The 21,811-nt window shown below is 40.3% G+C and overlaps 1 protein-coding gene across 3 annotated transcripts; it reads left to right on the forward strand.

The window, feature by feature from the left end:
- The first annotated feature begins 1,351 nt into the window (after window positions 1–1,351).
- pax8 (paired box 8) lies at window positions 1,352–21,494 on the forward strand. Of its 3 annotated transcripts, XM_042395255.1 has the most exons (15): window positions 1,352–1,998; window positions 2,593–2,867; window positions 2,989–3,052; window positions 4,967–5,082; window positions 10,729–10,889; window positions 13,529–13,694; window positions 13,859–14,056; window positions 14,275–14,351; window positions 14,561–14,686; window positions 15,244–15,419; window positions 15,626–15,746; window positions 16,006–16,254; window positions 17,034–17,135; window positions 18,354–18,443; window positions 20,539–21,494. In XM_042395255.1, exons 5-15 carry the CDS (start codon window positions 10,868–10,870, stop codon window positions 20,610–20,612), a joined length of 1,401 nt encoding a protein of 466 aa, XP_042251189.1. In that variant the 5' UTR covers window positions 1,352–1,998; window positions 2,593–2,867; window positions 2,989–3,052; window positions 4,967–5,082; window positions 10,729–10,867; the 3' UTR covers window positions 20,613–21,494. The 3 variants fall into 3 exon arrangements, with proteins under 3 accessions (XP_042251189.1, XP_042251190.1, XP_042251191.1); XM_042395256.1 differs by lacking the exons at window positions 1,352–1,998; window positions 4,967–5,082 and having other exon boundaries at window positions 2,525–2,867; XM_042395257.1 differs by lacking the exons at window positions 1,352–1,998; window positions 2,593–2,867; window positions 2,989–3,052; window positions 4,967–5,082 and adding an exon at window positions 8,099–8,183.
- The last annotated feature ends 317 nt before the right edge of the window (window positions 21,495–21,811 follow it).

Here is a 21,811-nt window from a genome sequence, read left to right on the forward strand (position 1 = left end):
CTGCTCTTGTTCTTTTTTCTTCTTTTCCATCTTCTGCTCTTGTTCTTTTTTCTTCTTTTCCATTTTCTCCTCTTTTTCTTTCTTCTTCTCTTCTTTTGCTCTTTGTTTCTTTTCCTCCTTCTCCCGTTTTTGTCTTGCTTTCTTTTGTTTCTTGTCCTCATTTTCTTGTGGGTTCTCATCGTTCTTCCCTTCATTTTCTTGTGGGTTCTCATCTTTATTCCCCTCATTTTCTTGTGGGTTCTCTTCTTTATTCCCTTCATTTTCTGGTGGGTTCTCATCTTTATTCCCCTCATTTTCTTGTGGGTTCTCTTCTTTATTCCCTTCATTTTCTTGTGGGTTCTCTTCTTTATTCCCTTCATTTTCTTGTGGGTTCTCTTCTTTCATCCCCTGGTTTTCATGTTCTTTCTGTTCCATCTTCTGGCTGTGCAGAAGCGCCTCCTCTCTCAGCTGGGCAGAAGCTAACAGTATGGCTTTTTCTGCCTGACATCTAGCCGTGACCTTGTCACACTCCTCCTTCCAGAAGCGTTCGATGGTGTCGGCCTGCATGGTCTTGCTTTGGACACTTTCTCTGAGGGAGGAGATGAGTGTATCTCTCTCAGAGATGTCCTCTCTACTCTTCTGGAGTAGAGAGGACATCTCTGTGAGTTCCCTCTCCTTGGACTCCAGACGTTCCTCCAGCCTTCTTATGGTGGCGTTACTGGCCTGCAACCTCTGGTCACAAAGCAACCAGTTGCCCAGCATGGGCTCCACAGTTTGGGACCAGTTGTTCCATTCTGCAATCTGCCTGTGAGCAGTGTTGAGGCAACTTTGCAGATATCCGCAGTCGCGGCAGGGAGGCCTTCCAGCCGGTGGTCTCTGCCGGTTGGGATGCTGATTAGGACGCTGATGTGGTGCAGCATCAGCAAATCTGCCCTGACGTCTTGGGTTATCTCCTCTGTTCATTGTTTTTACAAAGTAGACGCTAGTTGTGGGTGAAGGATGGTCTTCGTTCTTCGTTCTTTGGTCTTTGATAGACTGTGGATCTGTAATACGATTCTTGTGTTCAGATGTGAGATGAAATGGTCTCAGTTTACAGATAAACTGATCCTTCCACAATCTTGCATCATAAAGCCGTCTTGCCTTTGATGTGTCATAGGTTGACTAAGGTCACATGTCTGATGACATCCGGAACTGATGACATCATGAGCTCAACCTTGGAGGAGGTCATGTGGCCTGACAGCAGATATCAGATTAAAAAATAAAAGTTGGATTAAAAAATAAAAGTTGGACTAAAAAATAAAAGATATCAGGTTAAAAAACATATCATATCACATTTAAAAAGATTGAAATCTTTGGAGCAAAGTTACATTGATGTTGACATTATTTAAATTACTGACTAATGATCTCTAAACCAGCTGATTTCTACTTTGTTTTGGAAGCTGATTCATCAAACACCTTTAAGTTGAACTTGCTTTGTGATACAGACCCCTGAATAATTTACCTAGTTGACAGTTAAAGGCTGCTGTCAGTGTTGGAGGGATATTAAAAACAGAAAAACTCAGTCAGTGGTCATCATAATGCAAAAATGAGTGCAATAATTTCTGTTTGAGACCTCATTGTCATGACATATTGTCAAGTATTGTTTCAAGAAATTTTGGGGTTTAAATGACCACCATAGAGAGTTTTTTTGGCCAGATTCTGGTATTTTTTTTATGTCAGAATTCTTGGATTTGGCTCTTTTAGGCCAAAAATATGAATTTAAAGAACGGTATCTCATGATTCTCCACCAGAATTATATTCTAGGTATTGTTATGAGGACTTTGAAGCAGCATTAAGACAATTGTGAAAGGAGATCAAGTTTGAGAAAATGTGTTTTAACAGTTAAATTAATGTACAAAATCACAGATGTTTTGGTGGCTATAGTCAAAAAAATTGTAGGGAGGGTGGGGTTGCACTTGGAGACTGAAGACTCTTGACCTCAGTATCTCCAAAATCCTGGCTACAGTCCTGAATGGGCAAGTAAGTTATCAGTTAAGAATGATCTGACCCTATCTTTCCAAGGGTTAGTTCACCCAAAATTATAAAAAATGACACATTTTTCCACTGACCCTTGTGGTATCTAGCCATACAGATAGTTTTAGTTTTATGTGCTGGAGCTCTGAGAGACTCAATCCAACACAATGAGGGTGAATGAAGTTTTGTTTGATCTGCTTACAGAATCATCTTTTCATTTGTCTCTCTAGAAATGTTATCTTTGTCACACAACACAATCCACAGACCTCACTGTGAGCAGTTTTCACTGAAACGTCTTTCTACCAAACATATGAAAACTGTTAACAGCTCAGTCTCTGAAGCCACTTTGGGGGAAGTAAGAAAATACATGAACTGACCCTTTAAGTTCAGTCAATTATAAATCTAGAGTTATCCTCTAAGACACATAAGCATATCCACATTTTCCTCTTGTGTAAAGTGGCCTGAAAATGTCTTGTTCTGAGTCTCTTTAGCAAGTTAATTGGAAACAAGACATGAATCCAGAAGATGACACAAAGTGTTTTGGTTTCCTCACTGACATTCACTGCGACTGCTAACAAAGTTGTGCTTTGATATTTTCAGCATTACAGCTGCATACTGCTCTGTGGATAATGAGGTTCTTTTACCATCCGTTTGATTAACTCCGCTGCCCACGTCTCCACTTGTAAGAGGAGCACCTGAGTTCCCACGAGGACACCCGACTCCATGCCCTCCCCCCCTCAAAACATTACAGCCCTACTGCCAACTTTGTGATGCCCGTCTCCATGGAGACCACCTCTGACTGACAGGCATGAAGACAAGGTCCACCAGTCGCTCTGATCCTCAAAGTCTGCAATTACTAGTGTGTGTCGATGGGGGTGCATGTGTGTGTGTGTGTGTGTTTGTGGCCTGTATCACCCACACTGCATTCATTCATGTAAATCATTAAAGTAATGACTGCACATTTTGATAATATCCTCCACTTTTACTCTATTTTAGGGGAATCAAAAATGAAGTGAGGAAGAGGGTCAGCAACAGACTAAGAGGAGCAGACTCTGAGCAGGTAAAAACCAGAAGCTGATCAAATGACATTGATGTAAAATCTTGAAGAGTTCACATCCGACCACCAGTCTGAATTGTATGTGGGCTAAACACAGCTAAACACTGCTCGCAGGACAAGCCCCTCTGTTGCTAATGGCCATTACTGCCTGTATGCCATTGTACGCCTCACAATAGCAATCACGCTGGGATTTTGTGTGGCGCTTGCCGGCAACAGTTATTAGCCCCCCAAAAAAAAACTTGAGGGGGAGCAGTCAAGAGAAGAACAAGAAGATTTGGGGTTCTGAGGGGAGGGTTTGGGGGGGGGCGGCGTCAGCAGGAGGGACGGGGGAGGACAGGGTGCGGGGTCAGAGGGCAACACCAAAGCGGAAATGGGAGGCACAGGGGGAACAATGGAGGGGGCTGGACTAAGACAGACAAAGCTGGAGGGAGGGTGGACAGTGCACAAAACACAGGAAGATGAGGAGAAAAAGATGAGGGGACCGAATGGAGGGGAGCCAAAACAGATGGTAAAGGCTGGTCGGAGAGAAAGGGGCGGCACTGAAAGGATGATGGTGGTGGTGGTGGTGGTTGTGGTGGTGTAGGGGGGACAGACATGCATCATGACAGTAACAGCCAAGGAGACAGGCTCAACACCTAAATATGCCTGGTTTCCATATTGGCAACACTGTTTTGGAGGAGAGATATGAGCAGATACATCCTAAATCCAAATGTTTGCAGCTTTCATGGGAGAAACAGAACTTTTTCTATCAAATATGGACTCCATACTTTCTTAAGGGGAATATTTTGTGTCCCAGTCTTCACGGTGACATAGTGGGACACCTGAGGACCTTCTGTGGGCCTCAGAAGACCTTTATCAAAATGTGAAATTCTTCACCTTACAAATAAGTCTACAGACAGACAAAAATACAATAAAAAAGGAGGAAGTGGGTGAATAAATACACATAAATTAAGACAGATATTCTCAATATATTCTCCTGTATATTGCAAAAGAAAAAACGTTTTTCAAAAAGTGACTGAAATCCTCTTAATCAAGAATGAGGCAGAAAATATACAGTACGTTTCAGCACTCATTGCCTTAATGGGATCATCAATACTGAGGTGTTTCTCGGGCTATTATGACCTAATTATCTGACTCATCTCGACTCGCTGACCACCAAGAGACATGCGCTGGATGAGATTTATAAAACTTGTCATTAAGTGGGGCTTTTCCCCGGGAAGCATTTATCTTAGAGGGAGCGCGCGCACGCATGCAGGAGGAGCAGGAGGAGGCGATGCATCAACTGCGGGAGCGCGCACCGCGAGTCACTCACACCTCTGCGTTTTGATGGAAGATGATAAACATACAAGGAAGGAAAAAAAAACATACTTTTGTAATATTCCTGTCGAGTTTTTTTTTCCAGAATGGGGCCACTTCATCTTCAATAGGTCTCATTGTAATATTCGTCTAATCTGTGTCTCTTTATGCTCTTCACTCGTAATAACTTCATATACCTTTATATTTCGTGATGTACTTCTCAGCATATAATCCTAATTTTTGGTTTCCCTATATGGTGTATTAGTTTTGAGTTACATGTCGAAAGTTTAATAAAGTTTTGTGTCATAATATCTCCCTCCTCAAGATATTCCTGCTGGATTACGAACAGCTATGACTCGACTTTTATAGCAACTAAAATATATATTAAAAGGAGGGGAAACACCTTCCCAGACATGTGAAGTGAAACCGGTGCATTGTATAATTGAAAAATTGACTTCTTTCCAATGTAGTTTGTGCTAAATAACTCTTAAATTGAAATTAAGCACAAAACTACAGTGTAGTAATGCAGGTTGTCCTTATCTCTGCAGTCGGAAGTGTTTGGTCTGACCTCTTGTTGGCACCTGTCGCCGCAGGTTAAGCTGCTTTTTTTTTTTTTTGCAGACACACAAACTTTGCTCGGGGAAGTAAATCCGGGCGGAGACACACCCGGAGAGAAACAGAAACATTGCAGCAGGCCTTTATCTCTCTGACTACTTGCATCGTTTCGTTCATGTCAGGTAACATTCATGAGGAAAAAAAAGCCGCAAGTGAAGGAAAGAAAACTTTTCCTCAAGTGAGGGAGATACTCTGTTTATACCACCAGATAATATCATAATTATCTAAGCATGTTAATCCAATTATTTGGCACTTTGCAGCATTATTACCCCGCGTAAAATGTGCAGCCAGGGCCTTAACAAACAGCTGATTATAGAGGGAAAATGATGAGGTGCGTTATTTAGGGAGTCAGCAACATGAAGGGGGGCCAAGAAGTCCAGGAATATGTGTTCAAGGCTGAATTAAGTCCAAAAAAAAAGACATGATTTAACCAGCGTGGTGAATCATTCATTTAAGGTGACAAACGGGTGCGTGTGGAAACATGTCTGACCATGTTATTGTTGGGTAGAGCTTTGGAAATATAACCCTCATTTAGCATTGACATATAACATAAATTATAATTAATAATAAATAATGCAAACGATTAATTAATATAAAATACATTTTGTGAAATCCTTATATACACCTAAAAAAAAACATTTTTTCCCCTAAGTTGCACCTTGTAGCACCACCAGACATTTCATTTCTCCTTTTTATACATTTCAGACACATAAAGACACGCAGGCCTAAAAATATACGACACATAGCCTCAATAGAAAGTTCATATTTACAGCATATTGCGTGTCGTTTGGTTAAACTGTCAGATTTGGTTTTTAAACAAGGAGGAGATAAGGTCAGTTTTATCATTTTGACTTGTTTTTTAGGTTTTCACGACACATTTTTCTGTGTGAAAATGAAGGTTTTATTTTCTATTTAGCACAGAATACCAATCATCTTAGCAAAAAAATGTATTTATGTGTGTGAGTCTTCTTTTAGGATGATGTCTGAAGTCCAGTAATCTACATTTTATCCCCTTTCTTCTATTATAGCAGTCAATAGCGAATTGGTGGCATTAAAGATCAAGATATTTGTTACTTTATTATACAACTGATGAACCTCAGTAATATCTGACATCATCCTGACAGCCTATGAAAACACTTTTGGCGTGAATATGAAGCTTGATCTTACTTACAGTTGCAGTTTCACATCACTACAGTGGAATATTATCTTAATATTAGGCCGGATTTGGGGCGTGTATGAACTCTGCCCCTTGGCAAGTGGACCCATATAATTAAGCGCTATTTTAATTCACAGTATCATCGTGATAGATACCAATCTGTGAGTTTTAATCCCTTGTTAAACTCTCTGTCACCTCTGTCTTTTCTGCCACTTCTCCCTCCGGGCACTTGTCATTTTCTCTGCGCTCTGGTCACTTCACAGAGGAGCTGCTCTGTTTCCATCTAATGTTGTGATTCCCTTTTAGTGTCTTGACAGTTTTATTTATTTAAAAACAGACGCCTCCATTGTCCTGCAGCGGCACTGATGTAGCTTTTTTTTTAAAAAAAAGACGAGGAGTGAAGGAATTCAATCACAAACTGACCAGATAAGAGCTGAAGTGTTGCACGTTTTAAATCCTGCAAGGAAACTGCAAAGATGTATAAAACTATTTATTTATTCTCACATATCTGCCGTCACACCAGGCGATTTATTTATAATCTGACTCGTTTTTTTTCTCTCTCTCATTAGAAATAAAACAATTTATCCAAACTCCACGTGGCTTTAAAAAAAAACAACCTGCTTTTACATCAGACAGACGACTCGGTGCCATGAATAGCTGTCATTAGAGGTGTGGTGTTTGTTTAACAGGCTTGTGAGAACAACATTAACAGCGTTTTAACTCAGGGGGATCCTGACACCCTGGTGTGACATCAGGCGCGTATACAGGGCCTGGTTCAAGCAGAAACTCTATATAGGCTGTATATGCACTTCCCACGAGCTTCAGGTCCCTTTTATTCATGCGAAATCAACGCGTAATAGTACAGAAATCTCTAATGTGGTCATTCACACCTCAGCATACAAACATGTATCATTTTCAATAAATTATCTTTATTCAGAAAAAAAGCATGAAACAACTGCAAGTATATCTGTTGCAACTGCAGCTTATTTTTACCCTTTTTTTTAATTTCCCCCTATTGTTGCCACACGCATGCTCTAAACGAGTCTGTTTTTATTTAATTTTTACTGTTTTTCATCTGCCAAAAGGAGGCAGAAAGGCTCGTCATCTGTCTGCTCTTTAATCTCATTGAAGCTGAGCTGAGCACAGCCATGAAATAGCCCAGCAAGAAGTGATCCATTCAATTTCATACTGAGAAAAGAAACAAATTAAGGGCCTCATTGTTACTGCGGTGCCATTAAATTCCAAATCGATCTGAATAGAAAAGAATTAAGATCAAACTCAAAGTTATTGCGCAAAAAGGCATTTTAATGTGACTGAATAATAAAAAATATATATATATGTAGCTGTACTGTTTATAAGACAGATAACAAATGAGACAGTTCACTGTCAGCCTTGCTTATATTATCAGTTTGACAAACTTTGGGCCGAAATCGGGTTTTTTGCGCCTTTTCGTTCCATTTGCGCAAAATTGTTCGATATTTGTGCAACTGAAAGTTTAGGAAACTTGGGCTAAAAATTTCCAGTCTTTTCCCTCAGCCAGGTGTAGTCTACCTGTCAGAGAGAGAAACTGTGACGGATCGCAGCAAATCAGGCACTAAATTGTGTGTGAAAGCGGCGCTCGGACGGTCGGAAACGGCGTCACATGGCCGTACAGAGTCTAATGAAAGCGGCGCTGTGAGTGGAAACAAGCCGTCTCCTTGACAAGTGTTTCCGTACAGTCGCTCAGTGGGTGTAATGCCATCAAAACACGGGGTCAGTCATCACGACTTTTTTTTTTTCTTTTTCCCATAAAGCCACTCCTCCTCCTCCTCCTCCTCTTCTTCCTTCCTCCTTCTCCTCCTCGTCCAATGGCTGCAGCGCGCCGTCCTGTGCGCAGCCCCGGTTGGATAAAACCTGGCTGAGTGTCGGCAGCGCGCACACTACACAACACAACAGCAGCCCTGTCTCTTGTAACGCACAGCCCGGACACACACACACACACCCTATTACACCACCGGAGTCCCTTCATTTGGATAATATCAGAATATCTGCTGGGGAGCGTTTTATTTTGAGCATCAGCGTGGAAAGGTAAATAAAAGGCTTTATTTAATCCTTTTGGGGGTGCGGTTTGTAGATTGTGTTATGCGACGTCTGAATGGTTTAATTGTCAGCAATTAATCCGCAATCCTGACAACACAGCGAGCTGTTCAACGCAACTTAAATCATCCTCAAACACTCTCTGCAACATCCAATAAGACTGCATTTTACGCTGGTTGTAGTTCTGTTTTGGTGAAACACAGTAAAACAGGTCACATTCATGAGAATAATTAATTGTAATTAGATGAAGATTAAATGTGTGATCCTGGTCAAGCGAGGGGAAAGTTTCACGCACTGGAAAAACATCAATATTCACTTTATAGGCGACGATCCTCAGTGGAGGAGCTGAAGAGTAAAAAAAAAAAAACTGTGGTGAATTTTCAGGAGTGAATCGGAGGTTTTAGATCAATTTAAAAAATATATGTGCAATATTTATATTTTTAAATGCAGTCCTAAAGACAATTGTGTTTGGACCAAGTAAGAGTTTATAAGGTATCGCGATATGTATGCAATAACTATGTAAAAAAACTGCAAAGATAAATAAACAATCTTCATCTAAAATTTAGAAAAGGTTGTAATCTCGCGCAAACCGTCTCGACTCTTGCCAACATAATTAATATTATAAAGAAACAATAAAAAAGACCTGATTCATGTTTAGAATAGAAAAAAGAGAGCTGGACATAAACTACTGAAAAAATAAAGTGATAAAAATGTAAAAATGAGATGTTGAGTGTTGAAAATAAATGTAAAATATCTGCAGGATAGCGATGCTCTCTACACAGTCCTGCAGGGATTCACTTTGTTGTAGTTTATCCATTTCATTTTCTTGACAAACGTATTAATAATTAATAATCATAATCAATAACCACAGTCACATTTATATACAATAGTTTAAATATTACACCTCAGTAGCACATAATCATAAACATCATCATCAAAAGTCAGACAGTTTTTTTTACATTTAAAAATTAAAAATGCAAGTTAGTTTTTCTGTGTTTTGTTATTCTCTGTTTATTTTTTTTGAACATTAAAGGAATCACTTTCATGTTTGGAATATTATCAATGATTAATAGGTATGTATAGCTTGAAGTTAATTAAAATATTTAAATTTGAGGCAGGTGTAATTTCAGCTCATATTTTGCAGATTGTATTTGTGCACAACAAAGAGTTAAAAATTAAAATGTAATTACATTTTTCAAAAAATACTTTTTCAATTAAGATAAATGTCCTTGTTCCAATTAAGTAAATCCACACACAAACAGCAGAAGGCAAAAGTTAATTAAACCTGGTCATGCAGAGCTTTGATAGTAACTAACTGTGTGAATGTTATTAGCAACAAACTAAAATAAGTCTCGATCAAAGCAAACACTGAACCTACAGTTATAATCATAATTGTGTGATAATCAGTTCATTATTTGTTTAAATGTAAAATATCATCCAGCAGGAGTCCAATAACATGACAGTGACCTTGTAAAGGTTTCTCTGTTCATTTCAGCTGCTTTTCTCTTTAAAATCATGTAGTTGCAACTGTTGCCGCTGATGCAAACTCACAGTGGTCTTATCTATCTATCTATCTGTGTGTGTGTGTGTGTGTGTGTGTGTGTGTGTTGTGCATTAATGATACAGAGATGGTTTCACTGTCTCTTTTAACTTCAAACATCAAATATTATGTCTCCGTCTATAGCAGCTTTTCAGTTTTAACAGAAGGTCATCCAGCAGAGTGAAGAAGGTGTGCAGCAGCTGAGCAGATGGAGCCTGTAAACAAGGCTTACATATGGGCGATAACAACTGCCAGCTAGCACATTTACAACAGATTCACTATCTTCTAGTTAAGAGTTAAGACACCAATCATTTGTCTCACTGTCTGTCTTAATGCCAACGGTATTTTTCTTTCTTCCTTTTTTTAGTGTCAAATCTGAGTTGGAGCACTTAATATCTTCGCTCTGATAAGAAAAATCCTTTTTATTCATATTCACTTGATATTTATTGTGCTATTTGATATTAACTTTCAGATTTCACTCTCATCTGCTTCACTTAAACTACTTTACATTATAGTGTCATTTATTGCTGCTTGATTTTAATGATTAAGAGCCAAAATAAAATATACTCTAATAATTATGAGGCCAATTAATGGGACCAGTCAATCCTAATGATAAACAGGGTTTATGAAAGGAAATTTTGTGTATAACAGGAGCTGCTGTCTAACATTTTTTCATCAGTCACTGTCAGAGAAAGTACTAAATGTTGATTTATAGTATTTGTACACACATACAGGTACATGGACTTACTCTGTACACCTGTTAAATGATGGTGTACTCTCCCAACTCTTGATATACAAAAAGAAAGAAAGACATTCAATAATTTGAAGATAACCATCCCTCTCACACACTGTCTTAGCTGTGCCTCCTCTGCACTACATTTCCACATATGGTGACACACACACACAGTGCCACCGCGAACACCAGCCGAGTATTTGTTCTGTAGAGGAGCTCAGAGACATCACATATGACAAACTCCCCCCCCTGTACTCCTGCAGCGTGTGATCAGCGGGGCGCTCAGCAGGAGCACGCTCATGCCACACAAGGCAGGACGGGGAGTAAAAACACTTTAACTGGGACAGCGAGGAGGAGACCGTCACGTTCAGCTGGTGGACCACAGACCAAAAACTCAGGGATATGTCCCACAACACCGGAAGAGGTAAATAAACAACACGAGCCTGCCTTCTTTTCTTTTAACACTGGCTGAACAGTTTATTTGACATTTTATTACTGACAGGATGAGAGAATAAGTCTTTCTAAAGACTACAGGTGTTGTTTTTCTAAACCTCTGCATGTTTTTACCATGAAAGAGGTGATCTGTCCTCATGTTAATAACCCATTAACATCCACTTTTATATCCCTTTGCATAGCTTGAAGTTAGGAAAAACATCTATTTAAGCTGTGTGATATTCTAGATATACTGTGCATCACTTTTATACAAAATTTGACCTGACATGTTTGGTATCTGTGCAGACTTTTGGATGTGTCCTGTCACATTCAGCAAAAATATCAGCTGTGAAACATTGAAAACATTGTAGTGGCATTCAGAGAGGCATCTTGTCTGCTCATTGTAATTCTTGAAGGGGTGATTTGTGTGTCTCCCCCCCCCCCCCCTCCTCTGGTTGTTGTGTAGGAAGGATATTAAAGAAGTTAATTGGATGGCACTTAAGGCTGTCAGATATAAATTTGGAACAATCCTCCCCTGGTCAGTGGCTCTTCAGCTGCAATCATGGAGCAGCAGGAGGTTGAGGGCTTGTTTATGTCTCAGATAGTTATAAATGATCTATATATCTATCTATCTGTATCTATAAGGGCTTTTTTTTGTAATGAATGCATGCTTTGTTTTGGCGTGCGCGTGATGTCTGTGCGCGTGCGTGCCTCCCCCACTCCCCCCCCCCCCCCCCCCCCACCCCCCATCCCCTACCCTCCCCACCCCGGGGCTGCTCCGCTTTAATATCCTGCAGGTTGATGAAGCTTGGCGGGGAGATTTTTTTCCACACTCGGCTGGCAGCGTTAATAGAGGCTCCCCTCCCTCAGCCTCCGTCCGGCCGCTGTTTGATGTGGAAATGAAAGCTGGAGAGAGAGAGAGAGAGAGAGAGAGAGAGAGAGAGAGAGAGAGAGAGAGAGAGAGAGAGAGAGAAGGCTGAGAAAAAGAAGTGACTCAATGGGTTAAAATTAAAAGCAATGGTGTTCTTGCAGAGTCACCACCGTGCAGTCTGAAGAGAAGAGAGCGGAGGCCGCTGTGTGAGGGATGTTGTTGGTGCGATGTTGTTGTCTGACGCGATTTTATGAAAATCAAATATAATGACAGCGTCTGATATTTCATATTTTCTGCAGTTATTCACTGATCTCACAATATTTTCAGCACGAGGTGTAATTAACACAAATTTAAAATAAAAAAAAGTATTTACAACTGAATTAATAATTGTGACATATCTAAAAATGTATTTGCATTATAGGATATTATAGAAGAAAGAAAACTAAACATTTAATGAGAAAACTCATTAAATGTTTAGGCTACATAAATAACAGTAAGTCATCTATCACAACTTTTCTCATGTAATCCTGAGGAAATATTAATTATTATATAGTACATGTGGAGTTCTTAGATGTGTTTTTTGATTCAAATATATTTTTGACAGTGTTCAAATAAAAAATAATCAATATACAGACTGTTTTCTTAGTCTTTTGCTAAATGACATGTTTGTTATAATAATCTGCGAGCTCAACATAACATCATGTCACCTTCCTCACTTTGAAACCCCTTAAAAACAAAGAACATAATTTCTAGTGTACAGGGTCATTAACAAATATACAAACTGTTTTAGAGCTGATTGTGTGTGTAAAGGCCTTGAGGCTGCAGGTAGAACATGGTAATTAACCTGTAAGTAATTAAACAATCATCACTCACTAATGTACCATTTAAAAGTGTGAGCTTTAATGTTTGTAGGTAAAGTTAAATAGAAGCTAAATATCAGTCTGATACTTTATGTTTAAGTGTGATTTCAGGTCCAACAAATGTTGAATGTTTGATTTATATAATCATAGTTCATACAATAAACATTAAACAGTTTAGACCCAAATTCAGAGAGTAAAAATAAAACTTAGCTACACCAAAGTTTATTGGCCAAACATGCTCCGTTTTAAATAAATGTCTATAAATCTTCTGTGAAATATGCTCATTCCTAGTCTTCTCTATGACTCACAGGCTTCTTGTGTTCACTGCAGTCAAAGTCTGTTTCTTGTCTTGTGTCTTCCACTCTATTAATGTAAAACTTCATTACGGACCTGACACTGCCGACTCCTGCTAATGTTTTACAGGACACATTACATTTGTGAAAGAATGAATGAAAAATGTTGCAGAGATAATGTAATGCCGGGGAAAACTAAAAACATTTAGATATTTTACTGTAAGCCACATAAAATGTCTAAAAAGGCCTGAAGCTGTAACATGTGACACTGACACTTTTTGCTTTTTTTTTGGCAGCCACTTTCTATGCTTGTGTGATTGTTGACACATCTGAGAGTGTGTTTTACACACTGTAAACTAATTTTGGGACACACATTTTAAATAAACAGTAGTTTACTGGAAGCAGCTTCTAAAACAGGGAATAAAATTAGTGTCCCAAGTTTGGATTTTGTCTTCTTCACTGGTTAGTTCAGGGTGTGAATGTATAAATCAACACAAAAGTATAATCGAACATGTAAGTGTGTCCAGGTGTGTATGAGTTTGATCGTTATTTTGCAGTCCACCAGTTCCATGACATTTATAAGTGTTCATCCCCCCTCCTCCCCCAGGTCATGGGGGTCTTAACCAACTAGGTGGCATGTTTGTTAATGGCCGTCCACTTCCGGAGGTGATCCGGCAACGCATTGTGGACATGGCCCACCAGGGCGTTCGGCCTTGCGACATCTCCCGGCAGCTCCGAGTCAGCCACGGCTGTGTCAGCAAGATCCTGGGCCGGTAAATACACCAACAAGCACCTTACTCCACTTCCTGCTCATGTTCTTTGACCCCTAAAAGTGTGTCACTTTGATGTGTTTGTTTACCAAGCCTAAATGAATGACTTCAAAAAAAAGTAATAGTCCTTCACTCACAGTCCTCCTCCCCCTCCACATTTCCCCCAGTTACTACGAGACAGGCAGCATCAAACCTGGCGTGATCGGTGGCTCCAAGCCCAAGGTGGCCACCCCGAAGGTTGTGGACAAGATCGCAGAGTATAAGAGGCAGAATCCCACAATGTTCGCCTGGGAGATCAGGGACCGGCTGCTGGCTGAGGGAGTGTGTGACAGCGACACGGTGCCCAGCGTGAGCTCCATTAACAGGTGACAAACTGAATTATGAATGAAATCATGTTAGAGGTGTAAATATAAAAAGGCTCAGCAGTCAGGGGGATAAATTAAGCACACAAAAGTAAACACTTCTGACATCCATGAACCCCTCAACACCTTCTCTCGATCCTGATACGCTCTTCTTGGGTTTACACACACCTGACGACATCTAAAGATACTTAAATTGTTCTTGTTTCTTCGCTTTGTTTCAGAATAATTCGAACAAAAGTGCAGCAGCCGTTCAATCTGCCTCTGGATGGAAAAGGCCTGAGTCCAGGACAAACCTTAAGTAAGTCTGCACAATGGAGGTTGTGTATTACCTTCCATATACACCAAGCATTACCATCTGATGGTGAAGGATTAAGGTTAAAGATGGAGCTGGCTCATTGTTCGGCGGGATTAAGCCCGTGACCTTGTGCTAACAGTACTGGTGAGATTTACAGCATCGTTTCCGCTCTCCCTCTCAAATGTGTCTGTCTTTGTTTTTCATTCTCTTAGTCCCCAGTTCGGCGGTCACCCCTCCAGAGTCTCCACAGTCAGACTCTTTGGGCTCCACCTACTCCATCAGCGGCTTGTTGGGTATCCCCCAACCCAGCGCCGAGGGCAAGAGGAGCCATGATGACAGTAAGGATTTTAACAGATGAATGAGACTTTTTGACACTCAAACCAAAACAGAGTGCAAAGGCTGGCTGTTGTTTTCTCATATTTGGCAACATTTTACAGGTTAATATTTAGTTTCTTGAACAAAATATTGTATTTTGGCATCCTGCTTGAAGTCTTTTACTCTAAAATATGTATCTTAAAAGTTGGAAAAACATCTCCAAATCGTGTTAAGTAATCATGTTTGAAGTTTCTCTGTCACAAGGAAGAGCAGGCCAAACAAGGAACAATGAATTTAATTCAAAATGCTTGATTCGTCACTTAAAAAAGCAGATAAAACATATTTTCTTGTATATTGACTGCTGGCCTTAAAGTTAGCCCACAGTATGTTTGGATATATGACTGTCAGGTTAGTCGTTTTAGAACATTAAGTAATGAAATATTTCAATTTTTCAATATTTTTTTTCACATTTTACCTGATGAATTTCAGATTTTTCAAACTTTCTGAAATAGAATAACAGTATTTGGAGTTTTCCACCACTGTCTTCCTCACTCTCCATCCTCCTCTGCATCTTCCTCAGGTGACCAGGAGAGTTGTCGGCACAGCGTGGACTCTCAGGGCAGCGGGGGCGTCCCGAGGAAACAGATGAGAGTGGATCACTTCTCCGCGGCCTCGCAACACCTGGACTGTGGGTTTGATCGTCACCACTACCCACCGGACTCCTTCAGCTCCGCCTCCGGCAGCAAGACAGAGCAGGTAGCAGCCATGTTAAAACCTACTCAGGAAGTATTTATAAGGATTTAATGCTTAAAGTGAAAGCAAGAATCTTTAGATCTTTTATTCTCAGTCTTGCTTTCTTGTTTTCTTTCCATTTCAGTTTTGTTTTTTGACTTGCACATGTGCTCCTTCTCACAAATTAGGACTCTTTCCACCAATATCTAATCCCTGTTCTTCATCCCCAGACTTTGTACCCGCTGTCCCTCATCAATAGCAGCCTAGACGAGGCCAAGACCAGCCTCTCAACATCCAGCTCCGCCATTGGACGGAATCTGACGGCGCACCAGAGTTACACCATGGTGACTGGTAAGACTCTTAATGCCCTTTGACCCCTGTGAAGCACAAAGTTGAAGGCCTCAACATGCTGACTCGTGCATCTTTCAAACTGTTGCACAATAGCTTACGAGTGTCCTGAAGCCACTCGCTCTTTGTTTGTTTCTTTGTCCTTTTTTGCCATTTCACTGAGTTTTTTGTTGCATTTGTAGTTCCACTCACATTCACCACTTGTTTTCATGTTCTCACCTGCCCGCCTGCCCTCCCTGCACACTGGCTGTAAACACCTCAGAGCCCCTACAGTCCCTGCCGATCTGTCTAAAACAGGAAATGTCCCCAGAAGTGACCAGCACGAGTCCCTCCCCAAACATGGCGGCAGCGTCCAACCTGGCATTTGTGGAGCTGCAGGCGCTGCAGAAACCCGTGTCTGTCAGCAACAGCTGCAGCAGCAGCAGCTCCAACCATTTCCCCAACGCCTTCAACTCATTCTCCCATCATGCACCAGTGTACGGGCAGTTCAGCAGTCAGTCTATCATCTCAGGTAACGCAGGCATCCATCTCATTCATGTTCACACTCATTACACACAAATGAAGGTTTGTGCATTTATGTTTGCAGTTCCTTCATTATCAATTAATCCCACCATTATTCTATCAATTTATTGACAAATCATCTGGTCAAGTAATTGTCAGAAAATGTCCAACTAACTGTCCAAAACATTAAAATATTTAATTTACCATCAAAGAGTGCAAGGAAAACCAGCAAATACTCACATTCGAGAAGCTGGAGCAGGTGGATTTTTTTGGCGTTTTTGCTTGAGAAATTACTTAAATTGATTATTGAAATGTATGCACTGGCAATCAACTAATCAATTAATCAACTGATCGTTTCAGCTTTTAATTCAGTGTCTTCTCTCTGCAGCAAAATAAAACCCTAAACCAGAGCTATAACTACAACTGCAACAATTAGTCAATTAATCGATTAGTGGATCGACAGAAAATTAATCGGCAACTATTTTAATAATCAGTTAATCATTTTGAGTCAAAGTTCTCTCGTTCCAGCTTCTTAAATGTGAACATTTTCTGTTTTCTTTAGTCTTCTGTCAAAGTAAACCGAATATCTTTGGGTTGTGGGTTTTTGGTCCGAGCAAAAGAAGACATTTGAGACATTCCCAAAGCCCGTCAGATGTCCAAGATCATCGTCTTGGGCATTTTATAGACCAAAAGTTTAAAAAGTTGCAGCCCTTGCTGTAACAAATGCGATATAGTAACTTGAACCTCCAACTTGATGTTAAAGGTTTGTGTCTTTGTGTGTGTTTTCAGGGCGTGACATGGTGAGCTCCACCCTGCCAGGCTACCCACCTCACATCCCCTCCCCTGCCCAGTCAGGATACACCTCCTCTGCCATCACTGGCATGGTAGCAGGTAACTTTTTCTTTATTAGCATGTTTCCTCCAACATTTAACCCACAATGGAGAATTTGGCATAAAACAAAAACAAGGTATAGAAAGGGAAGAGGAGGTGACGAAGAGAGGGAATGAAGAGGAACAGAGGCAGGGATGGAGGCTTGTAGATAAACAGGGAGACAGGCGGAGTTAATGAGTAGCATTGCCAGGGTGGTGAACTGTGTACGTGTGTGTGTGTGTGTGTGTGTGTGTGTGTGTGTGTGTGTGTGTGTGTGTGTGTGTGTGTGTGTGTGCGGGTGCACATGGGCCCAGGGGGTACAGGGAACAAGCTGGGGGTTCCGCCCTGCTGCCCACACCCCCCACCCAGACACCTCTGACCACACATCGCCATGGGAACCAGGGGGCCCAGGAGGGAGATGCAGGGGTGGCGGAGGGGGTGTAAGTCTGGATATGAACGTAGGGGAGGAGGTCTTTGTAGTGCATGCGTGTGCATGTGTGTCTGTGTGTGTGTGTGTGTGTGTGTGTGTGTGCACATGAAACTGCATCAGGATGCCTGCATACAGCCAGAGTGTGTGTGTGTGTGTGTGATGTGCCTTTTTTTATTTGAAGTCTGCCCTCCGAAGCGCGAAATGAGAGGGTCTGATTTATTATTTTTCTGGTGGGCTCGCTGTGAGGAAGCGTTGATACACAATTACTGAGTGAAGGGGGGGGTGGGTGGGAGGGGGGGTTAGGACAGGAGGAGGAGGAGGAGGTGGGGAGCACGGGGTTTCATTCCAGCCAACATAATTACCAATTAGATATTGGAATGTTAAAAAAAGAGAGAGAGAAGAGAAGAAAGAGGAGTGCCAGAGAGGCTGAAGCAGGAAGTGTAGGACGGAGAGAGGAGGGGGAGGAGGAGGAGGAGGAGGAGGAGGGCATTTCAGAGGGCAGCGGCTGAACAACGCGAGGGGCCGAGAGCTGGAGAGAGAGAGAGAGAGAGGGCGTAGAGGGCTAGGTGCATGCATGCATCACTGGGCCGAGGGATTTTACCCTCAGCCATCCACCTGCACCACAGATTAATGGTTTACAGGCTGCACTAACTGTTGGTGAATTATGAGCTAAGGCTGAGCAGATGCTGGCACACAGACAAACAACACAGCTCTTGGCGATGTCTCAGCTTTGCCTTTTAATAACTGTTGTTTTGATGTGTTTGATCTGGATGTGAGCGTTTGACGTGAAGTTTTTCCTCTTTTCGCAGCAGGTGCAGACTACTCGGGTCAGTCCTACAGCCACTCGCCCTACACCACCTACAGTGAAGCCTGGAGGTTCACCAACTCCAGCATACTGGGTGAGTGATGGACACACTGCTGACAACCTCATGAACTCTGCACATCACCTCTGAATGTTTTCCACTACAAGGATTCAGGAGTATCTGCATCACCTTTAAAAACTCATAAAAATCCCCTGAGAATTTAGAAAAACTCAGTTTGCACTGACCTTATGATTCACAAACATTTCCGTCATGACTAGAATTTAAATGAACGGCTGCAGGAGACGAGAGACTCACCAAACTGTTCAAACTGCTTCAGTCACATAATGCTTTTTTTCGTCCCCTGTAGGAGACCATGAGTCACATTACCAATTAGGATTTACTTTGTGCTCTGTGCTCCACATTATTTTAATATTAGGTTTATGTATTTGCTTTTGTTTATTTTACCTGCTACAACAATACAGGGAACAGATAATACAGAATAATGGTACCACTTTCTGATAAACCATCCTTTATAAAGTGTTTTCATGCTGTAAGTAATGGTTTTATTATTGTTAATAATATATAAACCATTAATAAGAATAACTTGTGGGTTGCCAGCTTCAGCATCAAACTTTCTTTATCTTTTTAGCACTTGAGTGCATCAGGCAGACCCTTCCAACGTGGTAAATAAAGGGTCCCATGTTTCTCACTTTCTAATGAGCCATATTGTCTGCAGTTATAAATGTTAGGAGGTCATTAATTAATAATGGGACTTGAGTTTTTTCAATTTCTAATAAGCCATCAGCAAAACTTTGTAAGTCACCTGCTGTTATAAATGTTACCAAATCATTAATAAAGGGTTTATTATTGGATTTTGGTCCTGCAGCCCTTTTCAAGAAATTAAGTGGTCAAACAGTCTTTGGAGGGTTTTCCTGAAAGTGCTAAAAAGACAAAGAAAGTTTGATGCTGGAGGAGGATTTTCCCACAACCTGGCAACCCAAAAGTTATTCTTATTAATGTCTTAAAAATTTATATTAATATATATAAATATATGTATTAATTGAATTAACCCTTATATGCTGTTCAGGTCAAATTTGACCCATTTTTACATTTGAGAGCAGTAAAAACACCCTGAACATCATTATTATAGCCTGAAATTTCAGTGACCCAGAATAAATGAAAATAAAAATATTTCAACTTTCTTCATTTTTGTGCAGCTGATACACATTTTGTACATAGTGGGTGTAAATTTGACCCATATGTATTTAGAAAAATCACAATCACATTCAAAAATGTTGTTGTTGCATTCTTCACATTCAACAACATTCATTGAAATCATGATGGCTGATATGTTCTCCTGTTTTAGGTAACGTAATAAAGTGTGATTGTTTTCTCCATAAACAAATAGTATAAAGCCTAAAAAATACACTCTTTCCTCTCTCTGAAAGCTTAATTAAGGATTAATCGCCCATTCATAAACAACTGATGAGGTATTTATGAAAAATAGATTTGTGGTTCAGAAATTTGGTAAAGAGACCAATTATGAGGGGATATTGTACGATAAGAGTCAGAACAGTATGTAAAGGTTAATGCCTATAAATCCCTTATAAAAGGTCAACAATAGTTTTCAGTTCTCTTGTACATATATACATATATACATTCATCAAGTTAAATTCCAAGAGGCTGCAGCTGAAAACATGAATACTGTCTTTCCATCTGTGTCATTACACACAAACAGCAGATATACTGTATGTGAGCAGAGATAATGACTGCACTGTATCACATTAGCACAGATATGGTGAAATTAAAAACTGGGATTCAAACTCATACAAACAAAAATGCAAGGCCTAGATATAGCACCTTGTTTTTGTTCTGATAACATAGAAAATGTTTTGACTGTTGAGAAGCTTAAAAGTACTGATGCATGTCAGCTGAGATTCAGTGAATTTGTCATCGGCTGCATCCCCAAACAACCTGTTTAGACGAGGGAAGTCTTGCATTTCTCTTATTATTTTGATGAGAAGGGTTCAGACTCAATCCACTCACAGGACAAACAGTCCAAGTTAGTCAGACTTTCAACCATCTGTTGTCCAGCACTGCAGATAAGATGGATAATGAAAGTCTGATCCGTGCAGCACCACCATCAACTCCTTCAACTTCTGACGGCCTCCATCTGTGTCTCCCCCCACAGGTTCACCCTATTATTACAGCTCGGCCTCCCGCACCGCTCCACCGTCTGCTGCAGCCGCCTACGACCACCTCTAGTCCCTGCTAGACTCTGTGCTGGTGGATCTGACTCTGAGGAACCAGACAATGTTGAGAACTTTACATCAGCTGACACATCTGATCACGGACCAAGGCATGAAAGTCAAAACTGGATGTGAACTTGAGACTTGAGACACATTTTTTTTTTTATACCCTCTCATGGTCAACCAGGCCTACTCATAAGTTATTTATTTGTCATTACTGATACCATCGCCCAGGGGAATTCAGACTCATGCACGTTTTACACAATTCTAACACTAAACTCCTCCTGTTTTCTGTTACGCCTGACGTCTCCTCACATGGTGCATATTTTCAGTATCGAGCTCTTTAACGCTGTTTTTGGCCAAAGACTTTCTTTCTCGCACATCTGCAACTTGACACCACTGATCCAGTGAATGGGGGATATGCAACTTCTTTATACTGAACTATGCCTGCTTTTGTTTACAATGTTTGTTTGTTTTTTTTTACTATTATTATTGTGAATCCTGTCCTATCATCACAAATTATTTCCTATTCTTGATCTGTGTCTGCTTGCAAATTAAATTTTGTGACTTGTTTTCTCTCTAAATTCAGATTTTAAGAGCTTTCCTGTAGTGAAACCTTATAAGGGCGACACATTAAAAATCACAATTACAACAAAATGCCCACATATGCCCCTCAAAGACAATTAATGTATCTGTCTAGCAATATGTACATATTGTAAATGATGAATTACTTACAGGGAAGTGATGCAATTTTACTCAGAGAATGGCTGGTGAGGGAGGGGAACGGTGATTTGGCTACTAAAAACCAACAAGGCTTGAAATACATTTGTGTTGCTTCAAATAAATTTAGTTTGTTGTCATGCTGATGTTCTGATGTTTGGTAAGAACTGTGACTATTTTTTCTTATACTGTTATTAATATTATTGCAGATGTAAATAATGAATTTCTAAAGAATTATTTTAATTAAAGCATGACAAATGTATAATTGTTTTTTTGCTGTTGTGTTTTTTTTAAGGATGGCTCTGATTTTAAATTTTAAATAATTTAATCTGTAAGTAATTGTAATTGTAGAATAGATGCATAGACTACAATACTGATATTTTCAGACTACAGTGAAACTTCTCACAACAATGAAGCTGATTATTATCATTATTATTATCATTATTATCGTTATTATCATTAGTAGAAGTAATAGTAGTAGTAGTACTAGTAGTA

Source organism: Thunnus maccoyii, chromosome 19 (genome assembly GCF_910596095.1).
Source record: "Thunnus maccoyii chromosome 19, fThuMac1.1, whole genome shotgun sequence".
Lineage (NCBI taxonomy): Eukaryota > Metazoa > Chordata > Actinopteri > Scombriformes > Scombridae > Thunnus > Thunnus maccoyii.

Bases quoted from the DNA above. Each gene is read 5' to 3' on its own strand.
- pax8 (XM_042395255.1), top strand. From the start codon at position 10,868: ATGTCCCACAACACCGGAAGAG. The intron at 14,352-14,560 runs GTAAGTCTGCAC...TCATTCTCTTAG, and splicing joins GAGTCCAGGACAAACCTTAA to TCCCCAGTTCGGCGGTCACC. The intron at 16,255-17,033 runs GTAACGCAGGCA...GTGTGTTTTCAG, and splicing joins CAGTCAGTCTATCATCTCAG to GGCGTGACATGGTGAGCTCC.